The 24,999-nt window shown below is 29.7% G+C and overlaps 1 protein-coding gene across 1 annotated transcript; it reads left to right on the top strand.

The window, feature by feature from the left end:
- LOC139484735 (paired mesoderm homeobox protein 2A-like) lies at positions 1 to 24,999 on the top strand. The gene is made up of 5 exons (XM_071268643.1): positions 1 to 409; positions 8,087 to 8,140; positions 22,262 to 22,461; positions 23,085 to 23,271; positions 23,687 to 24,999. The coding sequence occupies exons 1-5, from the start codon at positions 154 to 156 to the stop codon at positions 23,869 to 23,871; spliced, it is 882 nt and encodes a 293-aa protein (XP_071124744.1). The 5' UTR covers positions 1 to 153; the 3' UTR covers positions 23,872 to 24,999.

Here is a 24,999-nt window from a genome sequence, read left to right as displayed (position 1 = left end):
CTAATGAAAATAGATCAAACGGGACATCATTAATTTGTTAAAACATAAGGTCGGTACCATTTCCATCACCTGCTCTTGTGCTTGTGGTCTTATAAAATTATTAAGTCCAACGAAATCAAACGGTACAGTCGCATATCGCCAAAATCTACAGATATGATGGAATATTCGTACTTAGGACAAAACACTTTCGATGCTGCCAATTGTACTCTACCGGGAATGGAAAACCCTTTAGCCAGTTGCAGTATCCCTTGTAGTTATGGGGATAGTAATCCCTTCGGTCAAATGGCTGCACAAGGATATCGTTATAATGGGGTGCGGACATTCCCGCCTAATCCAGCTATGTCGTCTGCTAACTGCAGTATGGTTCCTCGACCACGAGAACATCCACAGGCTCCTGTTTTCCCTTCTGGTAAGTAAAGTGAATTTACACACTTTATATGGCGTTGCTTGTCGGCGATGAAATAAGATTTGGGGAAAGAAAATTGTTTTAAGTTCACCTAATTTTGTTAACGGTGTCTACTTAGCCGTAATGATGAGAAGTAAATTGGATTACTCAATGTAGAAATACACATTTTACATAATTTTCGCTTTAGCTGAAAATTTTCTATTTATTTATGGCACTAAATTGATATAAACAGCAAAATTATAGTAAATTGAATCAGGGGTGGTAGTTTCAAAAGCGATTTAAGCAACTGACTTAGTTATGTTTCAAGGCAACTAGACGGGTAATTCACTTCTGGCCGCTTGAGAAGTTGCGGAAATAAGATTTGCTTCGCCGCAGTTTACGTTTTGGCATCGCTAATCACATTTGCTATTCAGTTTTATTGAAAATATTAAATAACCTTTCCAATACGATATTCGTCAACATTCATTTATACCTTTTGTTAAGTCTCTGTGGAAGAAATGTGATACATTGAAGAAGAAAGTTTCTCGCATTTACCATATTGGACTGTTTTATTGGATTTGAAATAACATATATCAAAGAAGATACTTGATCTTGTCAAAAGATATCTTAAAGATTATTGAAAAATCATCACACATTAGACTTCCCCATAATTACATAATGTACTAATAGGTGATAATTCAACTTACCTTTCACAAATTACTTGGTTTATATATTAATTGACTTGATTAGTAAGGAAATCTTAATTTAATGAATTATATGATTTTTATTTTATAGAAAGAACACTCATTTATATTTTAAAATCAACTTATATTACTAAAATATTGTGGGAAAATGTATTTTTGTTATTTTTTTTCTTCTTTTTATTTAATTGTGATTCATTTTACTTGCTTTTTGTATAATCAAAAAATTAACAGATATTTACGTACGCCGATAAGTTCATCATTTACAATGTTATGATATTAAATTATATAGAAAGTTAAATTCTATAAAAAAAATTGTTTTTTAAATGCGTTCAAAATAAATGATTTTCACTTATATATTAAACAATTAGTTTTAATACTACAAATTCTGTTACACATAGTAGTTTAGAATTTTTATTTAATCCAGAAATGAATAATTTATTTTCAACAAAATTGCATTCAGATAGTTTGATATGTTTTTCTCATTATCATTTTTTTTAAATTTTATTATTTTATTGTACATTTCTAATTTTTTAATAAAATATACAATATACGAGTGTTGACAAGGACGACTTACGATAATATCATGAACAGTAAACTTAAGAATTAAATCACTTTAAGTAAAGTTGTTACTTTTAAATTACTTTTTTGTTTTCAGAAGCGAAAAATATAACTAACATTTATTTTTTCTAATATCAAACACTACAATGACACATGTTTCCGCATATAACGACCGGACATTATCGTCTCGATTAATTTATACACTATTTGAAAAAAATTATATTTTTCAATTTCCTGAATTGTTTTCGAAAATTATAGACGTCTTTGATTTGTTTTATAATCATAATAACGAAGTATTTTAATTATTTATCATCCATTGAAAATTTTCTTTAAAAAATATCATTTAATGTTACAATGGTAATAATATCTTACTCTTTACAACTGAATTTGGAGGAATTATAACTTTAGGATTTAATAAATATTCAGAACGAAGTAAACAATTTTAATCAACTTATAAATTTCAAAATAGCCTTGTTTTAATTTAGACTATTCCGAAAGATAAATATTTGATCTTTTAAACTTCTTTCAAATGTAATTTGAAGGTCTGTATTTGCAAAGTTTATGTTTTATTCTTTTACACGCATATACTTTTATAGTTATAAACTTAAATTAAAAGCCTTAACGTGCAATGTCCTAAATTATACCTTAATGTATGTATTATGATAGCTGAAAGAACAGGTTCATTATCCTGGCCCTAATACTTTTACCTCCGTTTTTTGTAATTATTTATAAAAATATAAATTTTTTGTTACTTATTTAAAATAAAACGAAATAGGAACATTTAAAAAAAATTTGGAAGCCTTAAATGAGATGCACAAGATATGTAGATAATATTACAATAGACGATGCATATAGCGAAATATACATTGGGAATCTGTTGTTATTTTTTCAAAATGGTTTAGAATTATATTTATTTTTTTAATTTTGATTCAATATCAATTATAATACTAAATTTCCGTATTTCTATATCCACGAGAATTATAAAATTTTTCACCAGTAAAATCATTCAGGACACCGTTGTTTAACAAGCCCATAGACTAAACATTATTTTGCTGAACAATTTTAGAAATACAAAAATAGAAGAAACGATACAGAAAAAAAAGGATAAAAATTAGATTATTAATCAAAATAGAAAAATAAAAAAGACAATAATAAATCTGTTTTTATACATACTCTATGGAATTTCAGAATGATTAAAATTTCTACTGATTAATCGGTCTTTAAAACAAATAGAAGACATTTTAAAAAATATTCTATTTTGCATAGTGCTGTAAAACATGTAAACAGTTATACGTAATCTTTAAACAATAATAACCTGTCACTCGTAAAACATATTAACTTGTTTGCGTTGTATTTTCGTGTCTTAAAATACACCTAAAAAAGTCACATACTGTGAAACAAAACAAAAAAAAAAAAAAAAAAACCTGCAATCTGTGAGGTAAGTAAAGCGCAAAAATTATGTTACCACATAAAAAATGTATGGTTTTGTAAATGCCGAAAGTGAATTGGCTTCAAAGATTGTTCGACATACGAACTTATAACACCAGGGGCCAGGTTATCGGAGCTGTCATAGAATTTGTCCTAAGATTTCTCTTATAAAAAAATTAGAATAACGTTAGGACTGACTTATAATAACGAAATGTGTCAGTATGCACACCAAAGCTATCTTAGGACTATCTTAGCTAGGATGTCCCAATCACTGTCCTAAGGGTTAGCGTAAAGAAAAAAAAGGAACATATATTTTGACGGTTAATTTGTAAAACAAAATCGACCGCAAACTATATATGGATCCCCTTTTTCACATTTAAATTGTTCCTTTTTGTTTTGCTATATATCGCTATATTTTTCTAATTATTGAATTATTATTTTATTATTTTGTTTTTAACATATTGGACAGCGCTTCAAAAACATGCCCCAGAAATAAATCGTAAAATTGTATAAACATAACACGTATATTGTTTAGAGTTTACAAATTAACGTGAAACGACTGAGATAATTGCATGACTTAAAACTAAAATAAGATATAAGCAGCTAATGTCTTAAATAAAACAAGTTAGAATTGATTAAACATGAAGTAGGTCCTATAAAAGTGCATAACAATATAGTTATCCAATATATTAAAATGAAAATAATAATAACATAATGCAATCATCAGAAAAATATAACGATATAAAGCAAAGATAGGATAATACAAAATTAATTTATGAAACAAAACAAAAATGAAATCCGTCCTTAGGTTTGTCGGCTTCGAAGTAATTTGATAGCTGCTTAGTCCCCCAGGATATGTGTCGGAATAAAACCACTGAATGGTCATTTTCAGCCAATTTTCTCCAGCGACAAAATAAAAACTGAAATTACGAAAGATCTGTTATAGTATTCAGTCTGAATCTTCAATCTTTCAATAGTAAACCGACATGTTACTTTTCTACCATTTATACAAGTATTATTATGCAAAACCGAAAGACAGAATAATTGAATTTGTCAAACTTTGTTTCAATCAAATTAAACTGATAGCTTGTTTTATGGGGAAAAAAAGTAACATCTCAAAAATACTGAACTCCGAGGAAAATTCAAAAAGGAAAGACCCTAATCAAAGCTCAAACACATCTAACAAATGGACTACAACTGTCATATTCCTGACTTGGTACAGGCATTTCTTATTTAGAAAATGGTTGATTGAACCTATTTTTATAGCTAGCTCTCACTTGTATGGCAGCGCATGAAATTCCATTACATTGACAACGATGCGTGAAAAAAACCCCAACAGACACGGCAGGTAAAAATTCCAAAACTAGGGGTACAGTCAACACTGTGTTGTCATCTAAATCACTATAAAACAAACAAATGTAACAAAGAAGCACATAAAGGCATTCATCAAATTCAACAAATTCATCTTGATTTATTTATTATACGATTTTATTTATATATTCAAAATCCATCTATAAAGGATTGAAAGATTTCAAGTTCTGGGACCCAATCTTAACACTGACAGACACATGGTTAGATTAACATTAACTTCGATACATCATACATTTAAAAAAAAAACCTCTAGTCATAATTTACAATTCCGTGTAAATAGTTATCAAAGGTACCAGGGTTATAATTTAATACACCAAACGCGCGTTTCTTCTACATAACGGACGTTGTAAATATGCCTAATGTCTTGATAGACACAAAAGCAATTTGAAACGTTTGCAGGCACTGTATTTAGCAAATAATAAAGACATTCCAATGAGCCAATAATGTGCTACACTTCTTGTCGAGTTGTCGAGGTGACTCCATATGTGAATAAACTCACCATAGATACCAAGATTAAAATTTAATATTTCCGCCAGACGCGCGTTTCGTCTACAAAAAACTCACAAGTGACGCTCGAATAAAAAACATGTTATGGTCCAAATAAAGTACGAAATTTGAAGAGCATTGGGGACCAAAAATTCCTAAATATTTTGCCAAATACAGCAAAGGTAATCTATTCCTGAACTGTGGTATGATGAAAAAAACCTAGCACTGATTGATCTTTAACTTCAACTTCAACTATAAAGATTTCTTCTACTCTCATCGAACTTTAAATATAGGTACACTAGTACATGTAGGTCTGCTTCATATCTATTTTGTTAACAAGTAATTGACAATAAAGGTCGGTGGGGAACAACATTTAACGAATAAAGAGATGATTCGGATTGTGAACTTTCGATTTCTATGTTGCAACATTCCACAGAGCCTTTATATGGAGCAAGTTTCCAAATTGATACAGTATGTCAGAGCTTGCGTTTTTTATGATTTCTTTAAAAGACAAATTTTGCATACAAGGAAGCAATCTTTCCTTGGACAAATTTACAAACGCCATCAGATGTTGATGGACCATTATCAAATATTTGATTCACAGTTGACGACGAATATACCACGTTTGCCGAAACCACCATCCCTTCTCAAATGTAACATCACCAACTAAAACTTTTCAGCAAATATCTACTTGCATGTACTAAGGCAAAACGACGAGTGCCACATTTGGCGCAAAACAGGTTGACACTTCTGAAGCACCTGAGATCGGCTTTAAGACACCTTCTATGGACATGTATACGTACTGGAACACATATAAAATCCAACTTCAGAAAATTAGAAATATTCGTTAATTGGTCAACGGAAGGCGGCATTACATTTAGTTTATTTAATTATCAAATATTTATTTAATTTATAAATTAACCTTGCTGACATATATTGCACTTTATTTTACAGAGATTCAGTGATGATTTGTTTGAGTACATGATGATACCATATATAGCGAAATTAATTTTTTGTTTAAAATGTATATTGTCAAATGATTTTCTCAAGTTTAACTTTAACTTGTAATGTCCTATTCTTGTAACAAGTTGGCGGCTGCTCAGTGAGTTATCATATAGCATAGAATACGAATGAAAAGTAGTTTGTCGATGTTAAAAAATAATAAACTGATTAAAGAAACCAAACCAAGTCGTACTAGGGTAAATCGAATGAATCATATTATAAATAAGATCAGGTTATTCGACATGTTTGGAATCTCACACTACACAGCATTATCGGCCGGCATGTATATTCAGACCCAGTCGAAAAGGAAAATGACACAGTCAACAAAATTTAGAATTGAATTTTCTCATATTTTAAGTACTATTAGTGTTAAACAAATATCATGAATACAGATGGTTTACAATTTTTCGGGTTTAGATATATATATATCATGCAATGTCGTATCAAAATTAAAGATCAAATGGTTTGCTTTCAAAATTACTAATTATTCAAACCAAGAAATATCGCATCATCATCAGACTGTGATTATGTTAAGATCTATTTAGGGTAGTAGAATTTTTAAATCAATAAAAGAAATAAAGTCGAATTAATATCCATTTTATGGCAATTAGATGGGAATTTGGACACTGAATATCTCTTTAGTAAAGCTCTATGTCAATACTTTTTCTGAAAAAATCCAAGCTGTTATACATAAATCTGACGACAGAAAACCAATCAAACATATAGATAAAAAAAATACATTCCTTATTTTAAAAATGATTTAAAAAATTATAGCAACATTCTTCAATAAAAATAACTTTTCGTCCTTTCAATCCAGTACAAAAATAAAGACCACTTGGTTCGTTTTGCTAAATGTTATGTGAACATTTTCCATTTTTTCAAAACTACATGAATGCGTAATGTTTAAAGTATCCGTATACATATTTAAGTTAAAATCAAAACTAATAAGTTTCAAGATTTAGTGATTTTATAATTAAATAGTAAGTAAATGATCTCAGTATTTGATAAATTGCTTTTGTGTTAGTCATACAAAATAAAATGGTTTTAAATTTGCCTTTCATTTTGGAAATAGTTGTCAATATCAACCAAACAAGAACAAAATAAAATACACGACTATCCCTATATATCATTCTTTTTTTTTTTTTATCGAATACTGCCTATTTCTAGTGTGTGTTTGAAAAGTTTTCGAAACAAGAAAAGATCAAATGGAATAGAAAATAAAGGGTTGGATTGACTAAAAATGAAGGCCGACATAAGTATGCAAAATAAGTTTTTCCTAGATGAAAATTAAAAAAAAGTGTTCCATGTATACACAAAGTAGTGTACCAGTTCGTAGTAAATATCAAGTTTAAGTATTAAATAGAAAAAATAAGAGAGTAGTAATTTGCATTTTTGACTTTATTAGATCATTCTCGCAAAGGCTATCATAATGTTAATATTTCACAAATTTTTCAGTTGAAATAAACATACATTTGAATCGCTTCACATTTGTTATGGTCATTCATCAGCATATCAGTTTGAAGCTTCACAAATTGTAATTCAAACAATATTTAAATTTGATAAAAGTGATTTACAGGTATAAATCGTAAGTGTTTTTTTCGAAATGTTATCTCCTTTCGATAGGATTATTTTTAATATCATGTTTTACACGATACGGAATTCAATAATCTTTATATTGTTAATTATAGGTTCTGTAAAGTTACGATTTAAAAATTGTCCGTAAAGTCATCATTTTCTTTTCTTTTTTTTCTTTTATGAAATTAAGAAAACAATAATTGTAGTAAACACATCTAACAGGAGATAAATAAATATCTTGATGTTCTTAAACAGACTGAAAAAAAAAATCTTTACATGATGGCTACCTTTTTTCATAACTATTGATTTGTTTTTTAGGTAAGTACAAATGTACTTGTATAATAGTACTATACTCTTTCAACGTTGAATTTATTGAAAGATCCCTTTTTATATTACATTTTGGAGATTTAAAGGTGATAGATAAGATGAAATTTAAAACTCCTTTATTTACATATCACATCAGCAAAATATTGATAAAAAGGTTTGCTGTATAGCTGCTTATTACATATCATGAATTATGTCAAGACGGGTAAAATATAAAGCAGATTTTATTATGTTTTAAATTGATTTTTTGCAGAGTATGGTGACAGCTATGCAGCATCCACACTCGGCTTTGTTGCCCAGTCAAAAAGCAAGTACAGTTTTACTTCACGCTTATTCACATTATACTCCTTGAATTATGTTTATTCCCTTTGTGATGTGCATGAGTTGAAAGTTGTAGTTAACTAGTAAACGAGTTGTAGTTTACTCACTTACGTTATCCAGTTTATAAGTTTTTTGATGAACAAGTGCTTGTGTCTACCCTTCTTATCATAGAAAAAATACATTATTCATCAGGAACAGGAACGTTTTTTTTTTGGCGGGATTCAAGTTGATCAATATTAAGTTTTCTCTCTGTAATGTTTTGTGAACTTTTTTTATTTTCTCATCGTATCTTGATTTAACTTTGTCTTTGTCTCTCGACTTTTGAGTTTTGAATTTCCTTTTTGTATTTTCCGCCTTAATTTATGGCATCTGACTTAAGTACTGAACTTTAAACAAAATACTGATATATTTGATACATTGATAGAAAATAGTCTTTAGCAATTGTCCGTTCTGTTTGTCAAAAGAAAACTGTAATTGTTCATTGTGTGTACTGGTGACGGTATTCTACTTACAGGATGTGAAATGAATGAAATGTTACTAAATACGGTGTATTTAGAAAAATATATCAAACTTTTTACTTTGCTTGTACAACGAGTAGTAGGGTTTAACAAAGCTATATCAAGACTAGGATAAGTCTTAGACTATTCATTACTATGTGCTTATATTTGGAACATATCACCTTGTTATGTGCAGAACGAGAAGATGCGAAGAGTAAATTAGAAATCATCAATTGGATATGAACAGACATTATCATGGCCAAATAATACAATATTTATGTTAAATAAAACAAGCACCAGCATTAGAATATATACGAAATTAAAATACTAATAGTTACCATAGTGAACAAATTATCTAGCTATCATTTTCGACGTGAACTTCTAACTGCAAACGAGTTGAAACACCTCGTTCTCATTAAAGATTATTTACACGATTAAACGTAAAATAATATAAAAATACAATTGTTAATTTGCATTGTTTTATGAACGTGAATGTAAGATGTGTATGCACAAAAGTTAATTTTCAAGAGCAAGTACAAACAATGAAATACTAGATCAGTATTTGATTTTGTTTTTAGATTAGGGCTAATTATGTCTGAAGATTTAATTCAAAAGTTACATTTGTAAACGGTTCAAAAGTTTTTGGAAATATTCTAATACGTCGGACTTCATATCTACTTTTTATTGAAAGATTATAGAATAAACTTTTGTAGAAACTGTTTTTGAATTGTATCAATTTGGATTCAGAATGTGCTTGACTAATATCTAAAAAGCTTGAATCCTTTTGACTAAAATTTGTTTGAGTAGTTTGTATAACTATAAAATTCCCATACAGCATCAATAATGCTTCCTAGCTTGTTGACGTGTTAGTCTATAAATGATGCTGCTTTCATTTGTATACTTTTGGGTATATGAAAGGTGTAATTTCATTTTAGACTTTATTAATTATTTATATGATTAGCGACAACAATCCGTTATAGCGCCTGGCAAGTTGTGGCAGTTTTTAACGGATCCTATGTCCTAATGTTGTCTGAAATGAACATCGTGTTATATATTAATGCATTTTGACAATTTTATTTCCACATAATGAATAAATGTTGAGCGATTATTTTATGCCATAATATAACTTGTCATTAAAACATATGAATCAATATGGTAGAAAGATTACATATTTTAATTATTAATTGTCCGGAATTATAGATTTAGAGTCAATAGCATCGAAAAAACAATACTACTAAATATAACAGTAAAAACGTCTCAAAGTTTTACGGATATATACAAGTTTTATTTTATTTGTATGATAATTTGTTAAGAAAGAAAAAATGCTATTCATTTGTGTATGAAGACAGCCCGTTAAACTAAATACAGTTGCAAAGTTAGTGCTAACATGTTTTGGTCGGCATGTTTGGATGTACGTGGCAAGTTTGACACATTTAATTAAAGAAGCAAGTATTGTCTATTCATGACCAAAAATACATCTCTACAATTAAACGTTAGGGGTTATATACAGTAATGACTAAAACGCATCTATTTAAATTATTTGTGTGTTTTGACTGCTATATAGAGCTATTCAAATGTATTTGTTTTACACACCACTGACTTTCAAAAATTATGCTTCAAGCGTTTTGGATGAAGTAAGAAAGGAGCTTTGGACGCATTTGATTTATACAATGTTCTTTTTTTACATTTGAATTTTATCTTTATTGTCAAATTTGCCAAAAGTGTAATCAAAATAACATCATTGAAACAAATAATTTTTAATTATCAGAAGATTTTGTTGGAAATTGATTACGTAACTGGGGATTCTATTGTACTGTTATATCATGACTTTATTGTACTTAAAACTCATAATTTTAGATACATTTGAAGTCTATTCCTCAAATATTTTCTGGCTCTAATTCAAAAGTTATCATTCAATCTGTCTATTTACCAAAACGAGAAACAAAGCATTTGTTTCTTCGTAACATTTCTGACTGCAACGTCGTAAACATACATCAAAATGATTGAAACAACCACTTTAACGCTGACCAACCGTCAATTATAATTTAATTATCATCATTTGTTAAAATTATTTCTCTCTTTGATTTATAAACATTTTATCAATATAATTTGTAATTTCCAGATATAATCGCAATTATATGCTTGATCTTTTTCCATGTAATCATACGGAATTCTAACCCATCATATGAAACAGAGAAGACTTTTATTGAACATCAATCTCGGCAAAAATATAAAGCAATTTTCTTAATGTACCACTGAGATTTGAATTGTAATTATCATCTCGGGATGGCCGGCTCGAACTAGGGATCAGTTAACCTCGGTTTAATCAAACTTTGCCAGTAGCTATTACTCAAATGAAAACACCTTCTATGTGTGAATGTATCACAGCCCGTGATAGTTAATATGAAATTCTTGATTAGAACAACCAAATGGCCATTTTGTCGCAATTAGCTATGTAAGACTTGTCCGCTTCATTGAACGGGCACGTTCTGAGGAGATTGCCACGTGACTGGCTTATGATCTTCTCCTTACAGAACAATTAACCAGTTAAGTGTTTAGATAACCAATCTGAAACAATAACCGGTCGACAAGACTTTTATTCTATTTGAAGATGTACTTACTTCTTTATTTATAAAGATTCCATGAAGCGGAAACTGACCGTTGTTGTGCCGTCGTTTAAACTTCTGGTCGACTCTCTTTGTTTGTCGTAAAACATTTTGTTCAGCATAATAAAACTTGTGGCATAATACAGGTTCAATCTGTTCACTAGCGTATCATAGGGGATGCATTAGTTTTTAAAGAGTATAATCGGTCTAAATGATATAATATAAAGTTAACATTGTTGATACAAATCTCGGTCAGCATTAAACAGAGTTTTAGAGACAAGCAAAGATATAGGAAGATATCAATTAAAGTAAAACAAAAGTGAGGAAATCGCATCAACTCCAAACGGAGTTACAGCTTTTGTAACATAGTTAGTCATATATTATAGCAATTATTAAATAATATTAAACAATTAAATTATATTTTATAGTGTATATACGCTCATCAGATATATCTTGATAATTTAGAGGTTTACGTTGTCCATTCAGCGAATATTAGTGATACAAAACGTCGCTAAATATAAACGTTAATTTGTAAACTGAGGAAAACAAATGGACGACCGAAAGTAATAACATTTATTCGGACCATGTAATTCCGTTTGAATTTTTATTTGAATTGCACTTCAAACGAAATTTCTTATTTACTTTATATCCAACAACATATATTTCAAACTGAATGCATTGGTATAAACAAAACAAACAAAACTGGTATAAAATATACCTTATTCAGATTATATAAAAAAAAATTAAAATATTTATTTTGATAAAGTATTTTTTAAGACAAACATCTGTTATTTGTTTGTGATAAATTAGTACTACATTATTTTTGTATATTTCTGTAACACGAAAGTCCATTATATATAAGAAATGAAATTTAAATCATAACAATATATTCTGTAATTATTTTCTATAAAAATATGTATGTTAAAATATAACAAGACCATACAAAAGCTGACAAATTTGTGAGGGAAACCAGTAACAGTCACTTTACCTCCACAAAGAGTGTGTTTTAATTCAACAGGACAAGAATCCCCTGTCTTAACAGCAAGCTCTAACTAAAGATTACATAGTTTATTATTAAATAAATCAGGAACATATATATAGATATACTATTCCCAGAATAAATAAAGTTGACCTTGTGCAGGAATTAGGATTCAAGATCCTAATTATAAGGCGACTGTTCTTTATTCAGTTTTCCTGGAATTTTTACATATTTTGTTACATAAATGAATTTAAATGGTTAATTAAACCGCAAATGAAAAAAACGGGACCTTTAAGTCCAATTTAAGCAACAATATTCTGCCGATTATACTTAATTTGATAATATAATTCACCAGCAAATTAAATGGTCAGTACAAATAGCCTAATAAAGATGTCATATTTAACCTTTGGAAATATTCAGTATGACATTTATTGATAAACCACAAGATATCATAAACATTTACTTCATTGATGATCTGGAATATCTAATGTACACACATTAGCATTATGTTTCTTGGAAATCTAATAAAAATGAACACAATTATATTATGCCGATTTATTTACCCCGGGGACATTTCATTAAGAAAGGACAAAAGTCTACACGTGATCGTGTTTTCATTACATATAATTCAATGTGTTAAATATACAACCTAACATGAATTAGGCATATTTTTACTGTAAAAGGTAATTACGTGAAACTTAACGCACTTTATTAAGGTCAAAATGGCCAACCAAAGGGGAGTAAATGTCGTTTGTTGTTGTCCTTTATCTAAATGAATAACGAATGTTAGCAGTTTTATTTTTAATTTGTTTATTACATAGTTATGTTATATAACTAAAAAAGAGGATAACTATTACTGATTAAATACTAAAAACATTCTCTGGATAAATTTTTGGAATGATTGCAAATGAGTAGCAAACTTATCACTAGTCAGGAATACGACGGTTATATTCCGTTCGTGTCATGTATTTCAGCTTTTGTCTTTGTCATAATTAAAATAAGGGACTTTCCGTTTTGAATTTTCCTTGCAGTTCTGTATTTTGTTATCTAATTTTTACATGGAAATCAATGATAAATTAAAAAAAAAAAAGGATACATAAAATTTCCAAACACAATGATATATAGTTTTCATAATTTCATTATAACTTATTTATCAAAATACTGTAACGTATTAAAAAAAAATCTACTAAACAAATAAAACAGTAAGTGGAAACAGAGAATCTGTCAAAGAGGCAACGACCCGACTAAAGAGCAGAAAACAGGAAAAATATTTGTTTTAATTTTGATATTTGATAAGTTATGGGCTCTTAAACTAGTTTTTGGTCAGTTTTTATGGGCAATTTTATTGCAATTACCTTGGTGCTCGGTAAATTTGTTATTAGTACTCTAAGGTTGGTACTTGTGTGCTCCATCAAACGAGTTAAGCACTGTTTGTTAGGAGGAGCTCGGTGCCCGAAACTATTCTCCATCCCGTCACATTCCTAAGTAAAGAGTATATATTTCAGTGATAGTCGTTTGTTGCTGACTATCACAATTGTTGTTCTGTTGGTTGGTTGATATATCTCGATTGAACTGCGTTTCAATTTGTCACAACAAAGCCGTTGAACGTTTGCTATGCTGGCAGTAAATAAATCATCAAATACATATAGTTGGGAACATCTGCGTCATTTGGTTTATGGTCGGTTGTTGCATTGTCTTCTTGGCAATCATAACACACGTCTTCACTATATAAAGAATACATATTTTAGGTCAAGTATATTAGGTGACTTCTGAATATTTCATGTTCAATGATTGCCATTTAAAAATAAACCAAAACTCTTTAAAAATGCTTTAGGAAAAGTACGTGCAACCCAGGCTGAGACTAACGTCTTTTATCTTGTTTTATTTGGTATTGTCCATCTCTGTAGCTATCAACTTGAAATTATGTTTTCTGTTTAATAATAAAAAAAGATTCTACACAAAGTTGATTTTCTGTCTTGGTGACCTTTATTTATTTATGTCATATACCCCTTCAAAGATGCTTATAATAGTTGAAATTTTACATCGTTGTAAATATAACGGCATTTGATGCGACTATCATACAAGTGAGAGGTTTAGCGATATAAAACCAGGTTCAATCCACTATTTTCTACATTTAAAAATGCCTGTACCAAGTCAAGAATAGACAGTTGGTGTCTATTCGTGTGATGTTTTTTAGCATTTGATTTTGCAATTTGATTAGGGACTTTCCGTTTTGAGTTTTCCTCGGAGTTCAGTATTTTTGTGATTTTACTTTTTTCAATTGTTCTAACTGTTCAAACGGGGAATTTATTACGCTAGTAATGTTGAGCTAAATGTATGTACACCCCAAACTTAAAGTTGTTCATTCGATTTGGTACGGAAGCATTTCATAACATGATTGTTTGCAAAATTAAAGCAAACGCAAAAAAGAATATCAAATTACAAGCAGAAATTTAAAAACAATTAAATGAAAAAAAAATTCTGTGATGTTCAGGAATTTTTGTTTGTATAAGAAATTAACAAGATTAAAAGCATTAAGGTATTTTATTATATATACTAACTTGCTCATATTATCTATATGCAGTTAGGGGTACTAGTAACACATTTAGAAAAATATCATTATAAAAATAGGCAAATTATGAATATATATGTTGTGTAAAAACTATATTTTTTACAAGTTTTTTGTACAAGTTATAAGTGTTTTGACACATAGTTTTTTTGCACCATGTGACAACAGTTAATCTTCCAAAATTTATCAGCTTAATGTCTTAATTTCAAATTTATATACTTCAACCTTACATTGAAATACATTCTCCTGGTTATAAAACTGCAAATGAGGACACCTGAATAATTTAAATTTCATTGTTATGTTTCTCCTTATACCAAAGTTATATCCATAAAAAGTTTTTTTGTGTTCTTGTTATATTTTAGGTATCAATGCTCAGTATAAGACAATATCATGTACAATGATGCAGTCATGGAAATATTACAACTATATGTGAAACAAAAGACTGTGTGCTTGTATCATCTATTTGTGTTATTCGGTCCATAGAACACTATAATTTGTACAAAAATTCTATACATATTATAATGTTTACAACATTACAACATAATATAAATATATTTAAAAAAAACACACACAAAAAAAAAACACACAATATTTATATGTGTTAAACGTTTTATCTCACATTATATAAAACGTGTTTGGTTTATACATCAATAAAAATTGAAGTATTGTAAGATTATATTGGATAGAATAAAGTCAGTATCTTCATTTATCATGAATAAAATAATGTGCTGCCTTAAGTACCATTCCAATATTATTCCATGGTTAGACGGACAAGAAATCCGTTGATACTTTCCAGATGCAAGTCGTTGTCATAAAGACTAGAACGTATTTCCAGGGAATAGGACCTAATGTTTCATGTTTTATTTGACATTGGCAATTCTATTGCATTTTTGGTCGATAAATTTGTGTCGTTTTGAGAAATAATGTGCCCACGTCCAGTTATAATGACTGTGACTTCAATGATCAGACATATTATCACAAACAGTTACAAAAACCATGTGTATAATTTCCTGACTTGTTTGACATTCCATGATGAATACTGTAATTAGTTATTCAGTTAAAAGTCATTTGATATTTCTACTCTGGACAACTCCTTCTGGTACCATATGAATGAATTGATATATTTTTATTTGTGCAAAACCATTTCGTGATTTTTATACTGTTTTCAAGAAATTTTAATAGTTTTTTCCTTTAGTCTATTTTAATTGATTTGATTTATGAAATTTTTATTGTGTATATGAATAAAAGTACTCATTACGATACGTGTAGATGTGTAAATGTCGAAGTACTTCCGGGTTCGCCGTAGAACTATAGGATTATCTTTTGTTTTGTTATTTAGCCATTTAATTACATAAGTGAAAATAGGTTGAAAAGACTTTAGATGCATTTACATATTAGATTTTGTCTGTATACTTATGCACTTAAGTCGACTCCCCTCGTCTGTTTTAGAAATTTCAAAATGTATATGTTGAAAGGTCATGTACCAACACCCCTTTAAAACGTCTATGATTCTTTTAATAATTTTTGCTTGCTTGCAATTTAATAACAAATAGTCTATGCAAAATTCACGAGAAGAAAAAATCAAAAAAAAAAATCAGTGCAATAAAACGGTGCTGTTAAGTGGGTTGACTTGGCGAAGATATATATTTTGACAAGAAATCGTATGGTGCATATTTCTCCTTTCCGTATTATTTGGCGTACTTATTTATAATCCTAGTACCTTTGAAAACTACTAACTATTCCCATAACATATATGCGTTAATTTGTCAATCTTCCTTTTTGTATATCACTTCATACTTCTATTTAAACGATGACAGGGATTGAAAAATAAAAATTCAAATTCATACCTTTAACTTTACAGATTCGTTTACAAAAATATTTATCGTTCAAGGCGAGATAATCTAAATAATCTAAACATAGACTTGCAACACTGCTGACTCTTTCAAACTTTAGATCACTTCGATCACATTAAAATGAACACTAAAGCGTATATAGTCAACCTAGAATTACATTTTATGAGCAGAAAGAAATAAAATTGCCAGATTAATTTTGTAAATACAGTTTGAATCAACCATAAAAGATTTTCAAATATTTTTTTTTCAATTGAAAAGAGTCGACATCTTCAAAATGATGAATATGTTTTTTATCTTTAGAGATAAAAAAAAACGAACATACAAGAATGAATATTGTTAAGAATATCTTTGAAAATAAAGATTGATAAAGTAATATTTGGTCTTTATTTGTGCAACGTGCGGGTACCCAAATTGCACCTATTTTACCTATTTCTCACCTATGTCTATTTATGATTCAGACAAAAGTTTCTATTCTGTATTTAGTTTGTGGATGTATCTTTATCAATTTTACTTTATTATTCTTACAATTTACCTTTGATTCCTTATTGTATTGTATTGAATTGGTTTAAACCGACCTCCAAATTATCCATGCTTCTGTAATGCGAAGTACCCGAATTGCATCTAATGAAAGCTTAAATTTCCATCCTTTTAAATCGAATAACTAATGTTTTGTTTTATTTCTTCAAATATTTAGATTATTCTAGAATATTCAAATATGTTTAGCTATTCAATCAAAAATAAACTCATCCTAGATACCAGAATTAAATTTTGTATTCACGCCATACGCGCGTGTCGTCTACAAAAGACTGATCAGTGACGCTCGAATCCAAAAATGTTCAGAAATCCAAATAAAGTACGAAGTTGAAGAGCATTGAGGACCAAAATTCCTAAAAGTTTTACCAAATACAGCTGAGGTAATCTATTCCTGAGGTCGAAAAGCCTTAGTATTTCAAAAATTCACAAGTTTTGTAAACAGAAATTTATGAATATTACCATATCAATGATAATTCATGTCAACACTGAAGAACTGAAGACATTCATAATGTCAAATCATTTATGGTTTAGTCTCAAAGAAAAAAATGTTTACTCGCTGAATTTGGGGACTGTGGCGTTACATAATACTATAGCCGATATCTAGCTTATTTACTAGTAGATTTGATATAGCACGTATAACGTTCAGGGCAGTTCAATTATTTTTAAAAAGTTTTCTATTTTCTTTTAAAGATCTAGAAAGAGGAAACGTTGATATCATTGATCGTGGATTGGTCAATTAAATCGATTGAATTGCATTAGCAATCAGTTCTGCGGACAAACATCTGATGTGCACGTTTTGAACATTTCATTTATCCAAATATGAATCGTCATAACATGTAATTTTCCACACCTTGAATATGAAGAAAGCGTATAAACAAATATACAAAAATACAAAACGAATCAGGCAAAGGATAAACACAACAATGAACTTTTTTTTCACTTTTTGCGTTTAGGCCTTGACTAAGTCGGGTGTGTCTATTTTTTGTGTTCGTTTATGTAATGTAGCCGGGTTTTGTTTTCTGTAATTAGTTAATACTTCAGTTTTATCATGTATATCTTTTATATTCATTCGATAAAATTTACTGTTTGCAATAGCATAAATTGTTATAAATAATAAGGATGTTCTTATCCCAAGCAGAAAACTCTAGCCGTATTTGGAACAACCTTTTTGAACTTTTGATCCTCGGTGCTGTACAACTTTGTACTTGTTTTGACTTTCGAACTTTTATATCTAGGCGGCACTGGTAAGTGTTGTGTGGACGAGGCGAGCTTCTGGCGTATTGAATTTTAAACCTGATGCCTTTTGTTATCTATTATTCATATGTTTCTTTGTCTAATATGTTCTCCTATTTATTTGCATTGTAGTCCTATAATGTTATGCTGTCATTCCAATGTTATATTTAACATTGTCATTAAAGAGGGAGGTTTGGCATGCCACAAAACCAGGTTCAATCCAACATTTTTTTCTTTAAAAATGTCCTGTACCAAGTCAGGAAAATTGCCATTGATATATTATAGTTCGTTTCTGTGCGTGTTACATTTTAACGTTGTACTTTCGTTGTGTCGTTTGTTTTCTTTTATATTTGAGTGTGAATTCACATTACTATAAGACGTGTCACGGTACTTTTCTATCCCAAATTCATGTATTTGATTTTCATGTTATATTTGTTATTCTCATCGGATTTTGTCTAATGCTTAGTCCGTTTCTGTGTGTGTTACATTTTAATGTTGTGTCGTTGTTCTCCTCTTATATTTAATGCGTTTCCCTCAGTTTGAGTTGGTTACCTCGATTTATTTTTTGTCCATCGATTTACGAGTTTTCAACAGCGATATACTACTGTTGCCTTTCTTTATACAACAAATTACATGTTCTCTCTTTTCTACTAGCTCACATATTTTAATACAAAATTAAAGCAAGAGCAATACAAACTATTCTAACAAATTTGTCTGTCAGTTTTTCTCGTGTTGCCTTTGACTGTTAGTCTCTTGCTTATAGAAATATAAGGCAGTATGTATTGACGTGCTCCTCCAAAAGCATAAAATGCAGTTAACAAATATTAACTTAGTTCAAATAAATAAATGGTAGCATATAATATAAGTAAATTAATAAAATAAAATACACATAGTACACCAAATAAGCTAACAACTAGTGTTGTTGACTGTTGATAATTATTTTTGGATACTATTTAATATTGTTTAAAATAGCTTTTAATAAAAAAAATCTTTACTGCTTTTCGAAATCAGATATGATTTGATTTTCACCAAATATTTTTTCCGTTGTTATTTTCCGAGTTTTTAATTGAAAATTTGCCGAAGGATAATAACTGCAAGTCAGTCTTTATTTATTTCCCGACCAATTGACAAATAATAAAAGTGCTAACTATAATGAATTTCACCTCTAGGTAGAGTTCCGTTTTCTGAAATTCAATAAGAATCGACCTATCATTTTATTGAACATGTCTTTCAACACTCAGCATTTAGTAGTGGTAATTTGACAATGCGTCTTGTATTTAGACAAATACTGGATATAGTCTGGCTAAAATTCATTATATCGCGAAGGCAAACAAGAGAATTTTATTAGCCTGTGTTATCATTGATTCTTTCCTGATAAATTAGATGCCATTTCTACTCTTGCTTAATACGAATTTTATTTAATAAAAAAGTTTAAAGGCATTGTCCGTTATGTTTTCAATTCCTTGATTAATTTTCTCTTCACTCTTGTTTAAGATAAAATGCGTGCAGAGGCTTAGTTCAAGTAATAATTGCTCGGCGGCAGTCAAATGCTCTTTGCTGTAATCAAATTATAAGAATATAAAACTAATATCAATATGTGAATTTCGATTTGATTCTCCGGATGGCGATTACTTGACTATTGTCTAAGTACGCTTCAAATATCTGGGGACGGCACAAAATAAATATCTGGGCTCTGTGTATCAAAATAACGTTAAATGATCAAACAGATCTCCTTTTTCCTCAGAAGATAGCGACAATTTTCCACTAGTTAATGACACAATAGATTTGCGTTAGTTTTATTGTTATTGCACAATATAATGGTATAGTACTAATCCTATATATTTTTATATATTGATTGCTTTATTTCCTGTATATCTGGATACAGACGTCTCTAACGTAAATGTGTGACATCGCAGTTATGTAACGTCCACATGTAAGGGTAGAATTCCATTACACTGCTATGGCAAAGCAGTTTTTAAGATGTTTATAATTTCTGTCAAGTTTATGACTCTCATATTATCTAAGCTGTGCTCCAACAACATTGTATTAAATGTGTACAGCAGTCATATATAGGTCTTGAAAGCTTTCAGAAGCTTGCAATGACAAAGTGTATAGACATATTCATGGCAGGACTCTAAAACGTAACACTTATGTCGCCCAGTTGCAAAGCAGTTACTGAGATTGATCTTGTTGAGGACAATCCCGAAGTTTTAACATTTTTCTGTAGAAAGATAGTTGTCAATAAGCCATGCTACAATTATCTTAATCTCCATATTTTATTTGATTGTTAATAAAGATTGATAAATGCACATTTCAAAATACTTTCCTTTTATAATCTATTTGCAACAAGCAATAGCAATGAAACATTTTTTTATTTTGAATATTCTTACCATCATTAATAAATTAAATGTTTTATTAATGGTATTTTGACACAATTCGAAATCTATAAATCTATGAATTACATTCATATGATATGCATATTGGGATGGTGATCGAATATCAAAATGTTAAATATCGCACCATAGATTATACAAGGCAACTAAAATACACCAATATAAAAACAATGTAACCATGTTAGTACGGACATGTTTTTAAACAACTGGGACCGGTTTAACGAAGCAATACTTAGACCTGTCATAAGATAGAAAAACAGAAAAAAAACATAGCAACCTTAGAAAAAAGATACTAATTGATAACATTCGAAAAAAAAGCAAATGGAGAAAATCCAATTGAAATGAATTGCATATTGCTCCCTGAAGGTTGAGAGTTACTTCCCTTCAAGTGATGTCTGATATTATCCACATGTATCCATCGGAGAAGTTAATTTTCCTAAGGTCGACCTCTCATTCTATTTCTCCAATTTGTATCCATGAAAATGAAGCCTAACAAAGTTTGTATTAAGAATTTATTAGATCAGCTTGTCGGTGGTTAAATATTCAAGTTATTTTCTGGATGTTCTTAGCTCTCCCTTGCGGGTTATAATTTATGATCTTGTCAGAATAATGAGCGATTACTCCTTTGGAATTGATTGTATATATTTTGTTAATCTACAATTGATGGAAACTGCTCGTTTTATTGATGTCTTTATGGTTCTTCTTTAACTGTACAGTGGCACAATTTAGAATGTGTATTGTCTTTTTTACATGCTTGATGATCATAAAATAGTTAACCTAACCACAAATAAGTGCGTGCCCACGTGTCGTGTGGTTCAATACGTCGATCATCATTCAAATAGAAAATCTCATTGTTTTAAGAAATATTTACATTTGATCATAGATTTTTAAAAAAAATCATCAACGAATATTGAATTCCGTAACTGCCCCAGTTATGTGATTTTAAATTGTTGTATTTAAAACATACAATATAAAGTAGTGTGATTTTTTTACTATGCGAGCCCTCCCTCACTCTCTCTTTCCCTCTGTTTGTGCGTGTGTGGAAATGCAATGTATGTGAGTGTATCTTTCTAAAAATATTTATGTTTTATTTCAGGCTATATTGTCAAAATATTTTCAATGTTTTATTCATTAATATCAAACTTTCTTCTCTTTGACTTCCTTCACTTTTGTAAAGAAAAAAAGATACATTTATGTAATATTTGCTATTTTTGTTTCAGGATTATAAACGATTTCAACAATTCATTTTTATTTCCAAATTATTTTCATTTCTTACCAGCTGATTTTGATGATAACAAATTTATAAACCTATTTTTTATTTCCCTTTTTTTTCTACGTCTTATTTGTATATTCACACACGATGCGAAGAACATTAATGTTGATTCAATCCAACACTGAAAGACTGCATGAAAATGATATAATAACTTTAGTATTCCATTTTAGGGCTATCCTATAAAATGTACCCTCATAGTCATGAAAGTGGTCTGAGTCCAGAAAAACGAAAACAAAGAAGAATACGAACAACATTCACCAGTGCCCAATTGAAAGAATTAGAGAAAGCTTTCTCAGAGACACATTATCCAGATATATATACAAGAGAAGAAATAGCAATGAAAACTGATCTCACTGAAGCCAGAGTACAGGTTAGCTTTCCTTAGAAATCTTAGACGTCATGTTTGATTTATAGATGTTAATTAATTCATAATTTACAATCATAATGTGGCCGGGTAAGGTCACATCTCTGTCTGCGGACTGGTACCTTGTGAACGACTACCACGTTAATAAGACGGCTTAGTGTGGCCATATAGTACAAAGCAGGGAAAATATTCATATTACCTTAACATTTTCTCGTCCGGAATAAGCATATTAATTAAGCAGCCTTCCATCATCTATGAAAAGTTTTGTTCTCTATGCTGTATCTTTGTACTATTATATGTCTCTTTGTCTTTTTATTTTTTAGCCATGTCGTTGTCAGTTTATTTTCAATCTATGAATTTGACTGTCCCTCGTATATCTTCCGCCCCTCTTTGATTTAAAATGATCACGTGATGGCATCCACGACTATTTTCTACAACAAAGGTCTGAATAAGTATACTTGCTTTGATATATAAATTCGTTTCTAAAATATTTAAAAAATTCTGAACATGACCCTTTGTAGGGAATCTATATGTTATTCCGTTAGTTGAATATCACAGCTATTATATAATTATATTACGATTGGTGAAATATAAGAAGTAAAATTATAAAATAAAAGTTTATATTATAGGTCTGGTTTCAAAACCGACGTGCCAAGTTTAGGAAAGTAGAGCGGGCAAAGCAGCAACAACAATCTGCTTCATCCACTCCAGCAACAACAATTAAACAGGAGCCTAATGCAAGCAACAATACGAACAGTTCTAACAACAACAATAACAACACTAAGGAAAAGCATAAACAGCCAGAGGAAAGTTCAAGTAAGTATCCTAGTATACATATCGACTCTATCGGAAGGCTGTGTCATTGAACATTATACCACATTTTACGATTTCATACATTTGTTGTATTTTAATTGTGTATGAGAATTGGTTGCTTAATCGGATGAAATTTTGTTAATTACTCCGTCGAGTTTTTCGAATATACAAATAGTGGAATATTCATACAATTGCAGTATTACTCCAGTTATTTATTTTTGGGGAAATCATACATTTGTATCTAGCAAAAAAACACAGATTCATCTGATATTAATTATGATATGGCTTCATGGTATCATCGTGTCTTTTACTGTATATACATTCTTTATAGTTTCATCTAATTAAATTGTGCCTGTAAATCGATGTTTTTGTGCTTCTGTCATAATCAATGCATCACAAGTATATCTTATTCTTACAGATAAAACTTTGTCAGAAAGTTCTAAATGGACAAGCAATGTTTCGAATAATAAAGTAGCAACCTCCCTGAGTGGAGCACCGTCATTACCTGGTCCGTACTCTGGTATCCTTTCAGCACATTCATCTGAATACCCTAACGTTCCAGCTTTAGAAAAAGCAACGTCATTGGCAGCAGGTTTGTTTTGAAGAGAATGGGACAGAAAGGGGGAAAAACTGCTACTAATTTATGTTGTGTTGATAACGTTCACGTTCATTTGCAGAAGATTTACTGTACCTAAATAGGATATAGAGATCAAGGATTGTATTATATACTTCGTGTTCTAAGATACATTCAGTGTGCCAATGATTATGTTTGTATATAATTGTAAATCGATACTGGTTCAGAGATATGATAGTGTTGTTGAAAATACCTATTGTGTGTATACGGCACATAGAGTGAAGCTAAATATGTTGATGTGAAAGAACAGTAATTTGGATTTATATACGTGAGAGAGTACCATGAGTAAAGGGGACAAATATGGAGAAGGGACATTCTTGTGTACTTAAAGTTATAAATTGATGCTGTTTAGCACTCACATAAATAAGGCATAGTTACTATTTTCCATTAGCAATTATGTTCAATTTCGTTTTGGACATGTAACTATTCAATTTGATAAGACTTACATTTTGTTCTGCAACCAGCATCTCACATGACAGCTGTAAAAATCATGATACAGCAAATACTGTATACCTCTTAGAATTTATGTACATAACTAAAAGCTATTTTATGTTTGAATATATCGTATATGATATACGTGGTGTCATTTATAATAACATCAGATCAGTATTATATTTTTTTTATAAAAGCATTTTAAGTTTATTTTTATCAATGATATGACCCTTACAGTATTATTTTTATGTGCCAAATATATTAAGTCAGTTGAATGCAAAGTATACAAACGTGTTCAAAGTTTGTGTATACGTATTACAGCTTCTGTAACACACGATACCAAAAAAAAACTAATGAATTTTAATTTGTATATGTTTTAATTTTATTGTCTATTTGTAAAATGTATTGATGAAAATCCAGTTTTATTTTAGTTGCATTTTTCTATTCGAAAATAAGTGGTGATATTGAAAAAAGGCAACAACCGCTGTATTATAAAGTGATAATTTTTGTCCCGTCTGTCTTGTGCTTTAATTACTGTTATCAATGCGTGTACATTATTCCTGCACCAGTAATGTAAAAAGGAGCACAGGTGTCATTTTGATGAATTATAATTATAATTCTTTTATTGTCATATAAGTAAAATGATACTTGTGACAAAAACAAAA

This window comes from Mytilus edulis, chromosome 8 (assembly GCF_963676685.1).
Source record: "Mytilus edulis chromosome 8, xbMytEdul2.2, whole genome shotgun sequence".
NCBI classification, from domain to species: domain Eukaryota; kingdom Metazoa; phylum Mollusca; class Bivalvia; order Mytilida; family Mytilidae; genus Mytilus; species Mytilus edulis.
Note: the sequence above shows the minus strand (reverse complement) of the source record. Positions and strands in the feature narration are given on the sequence as shown.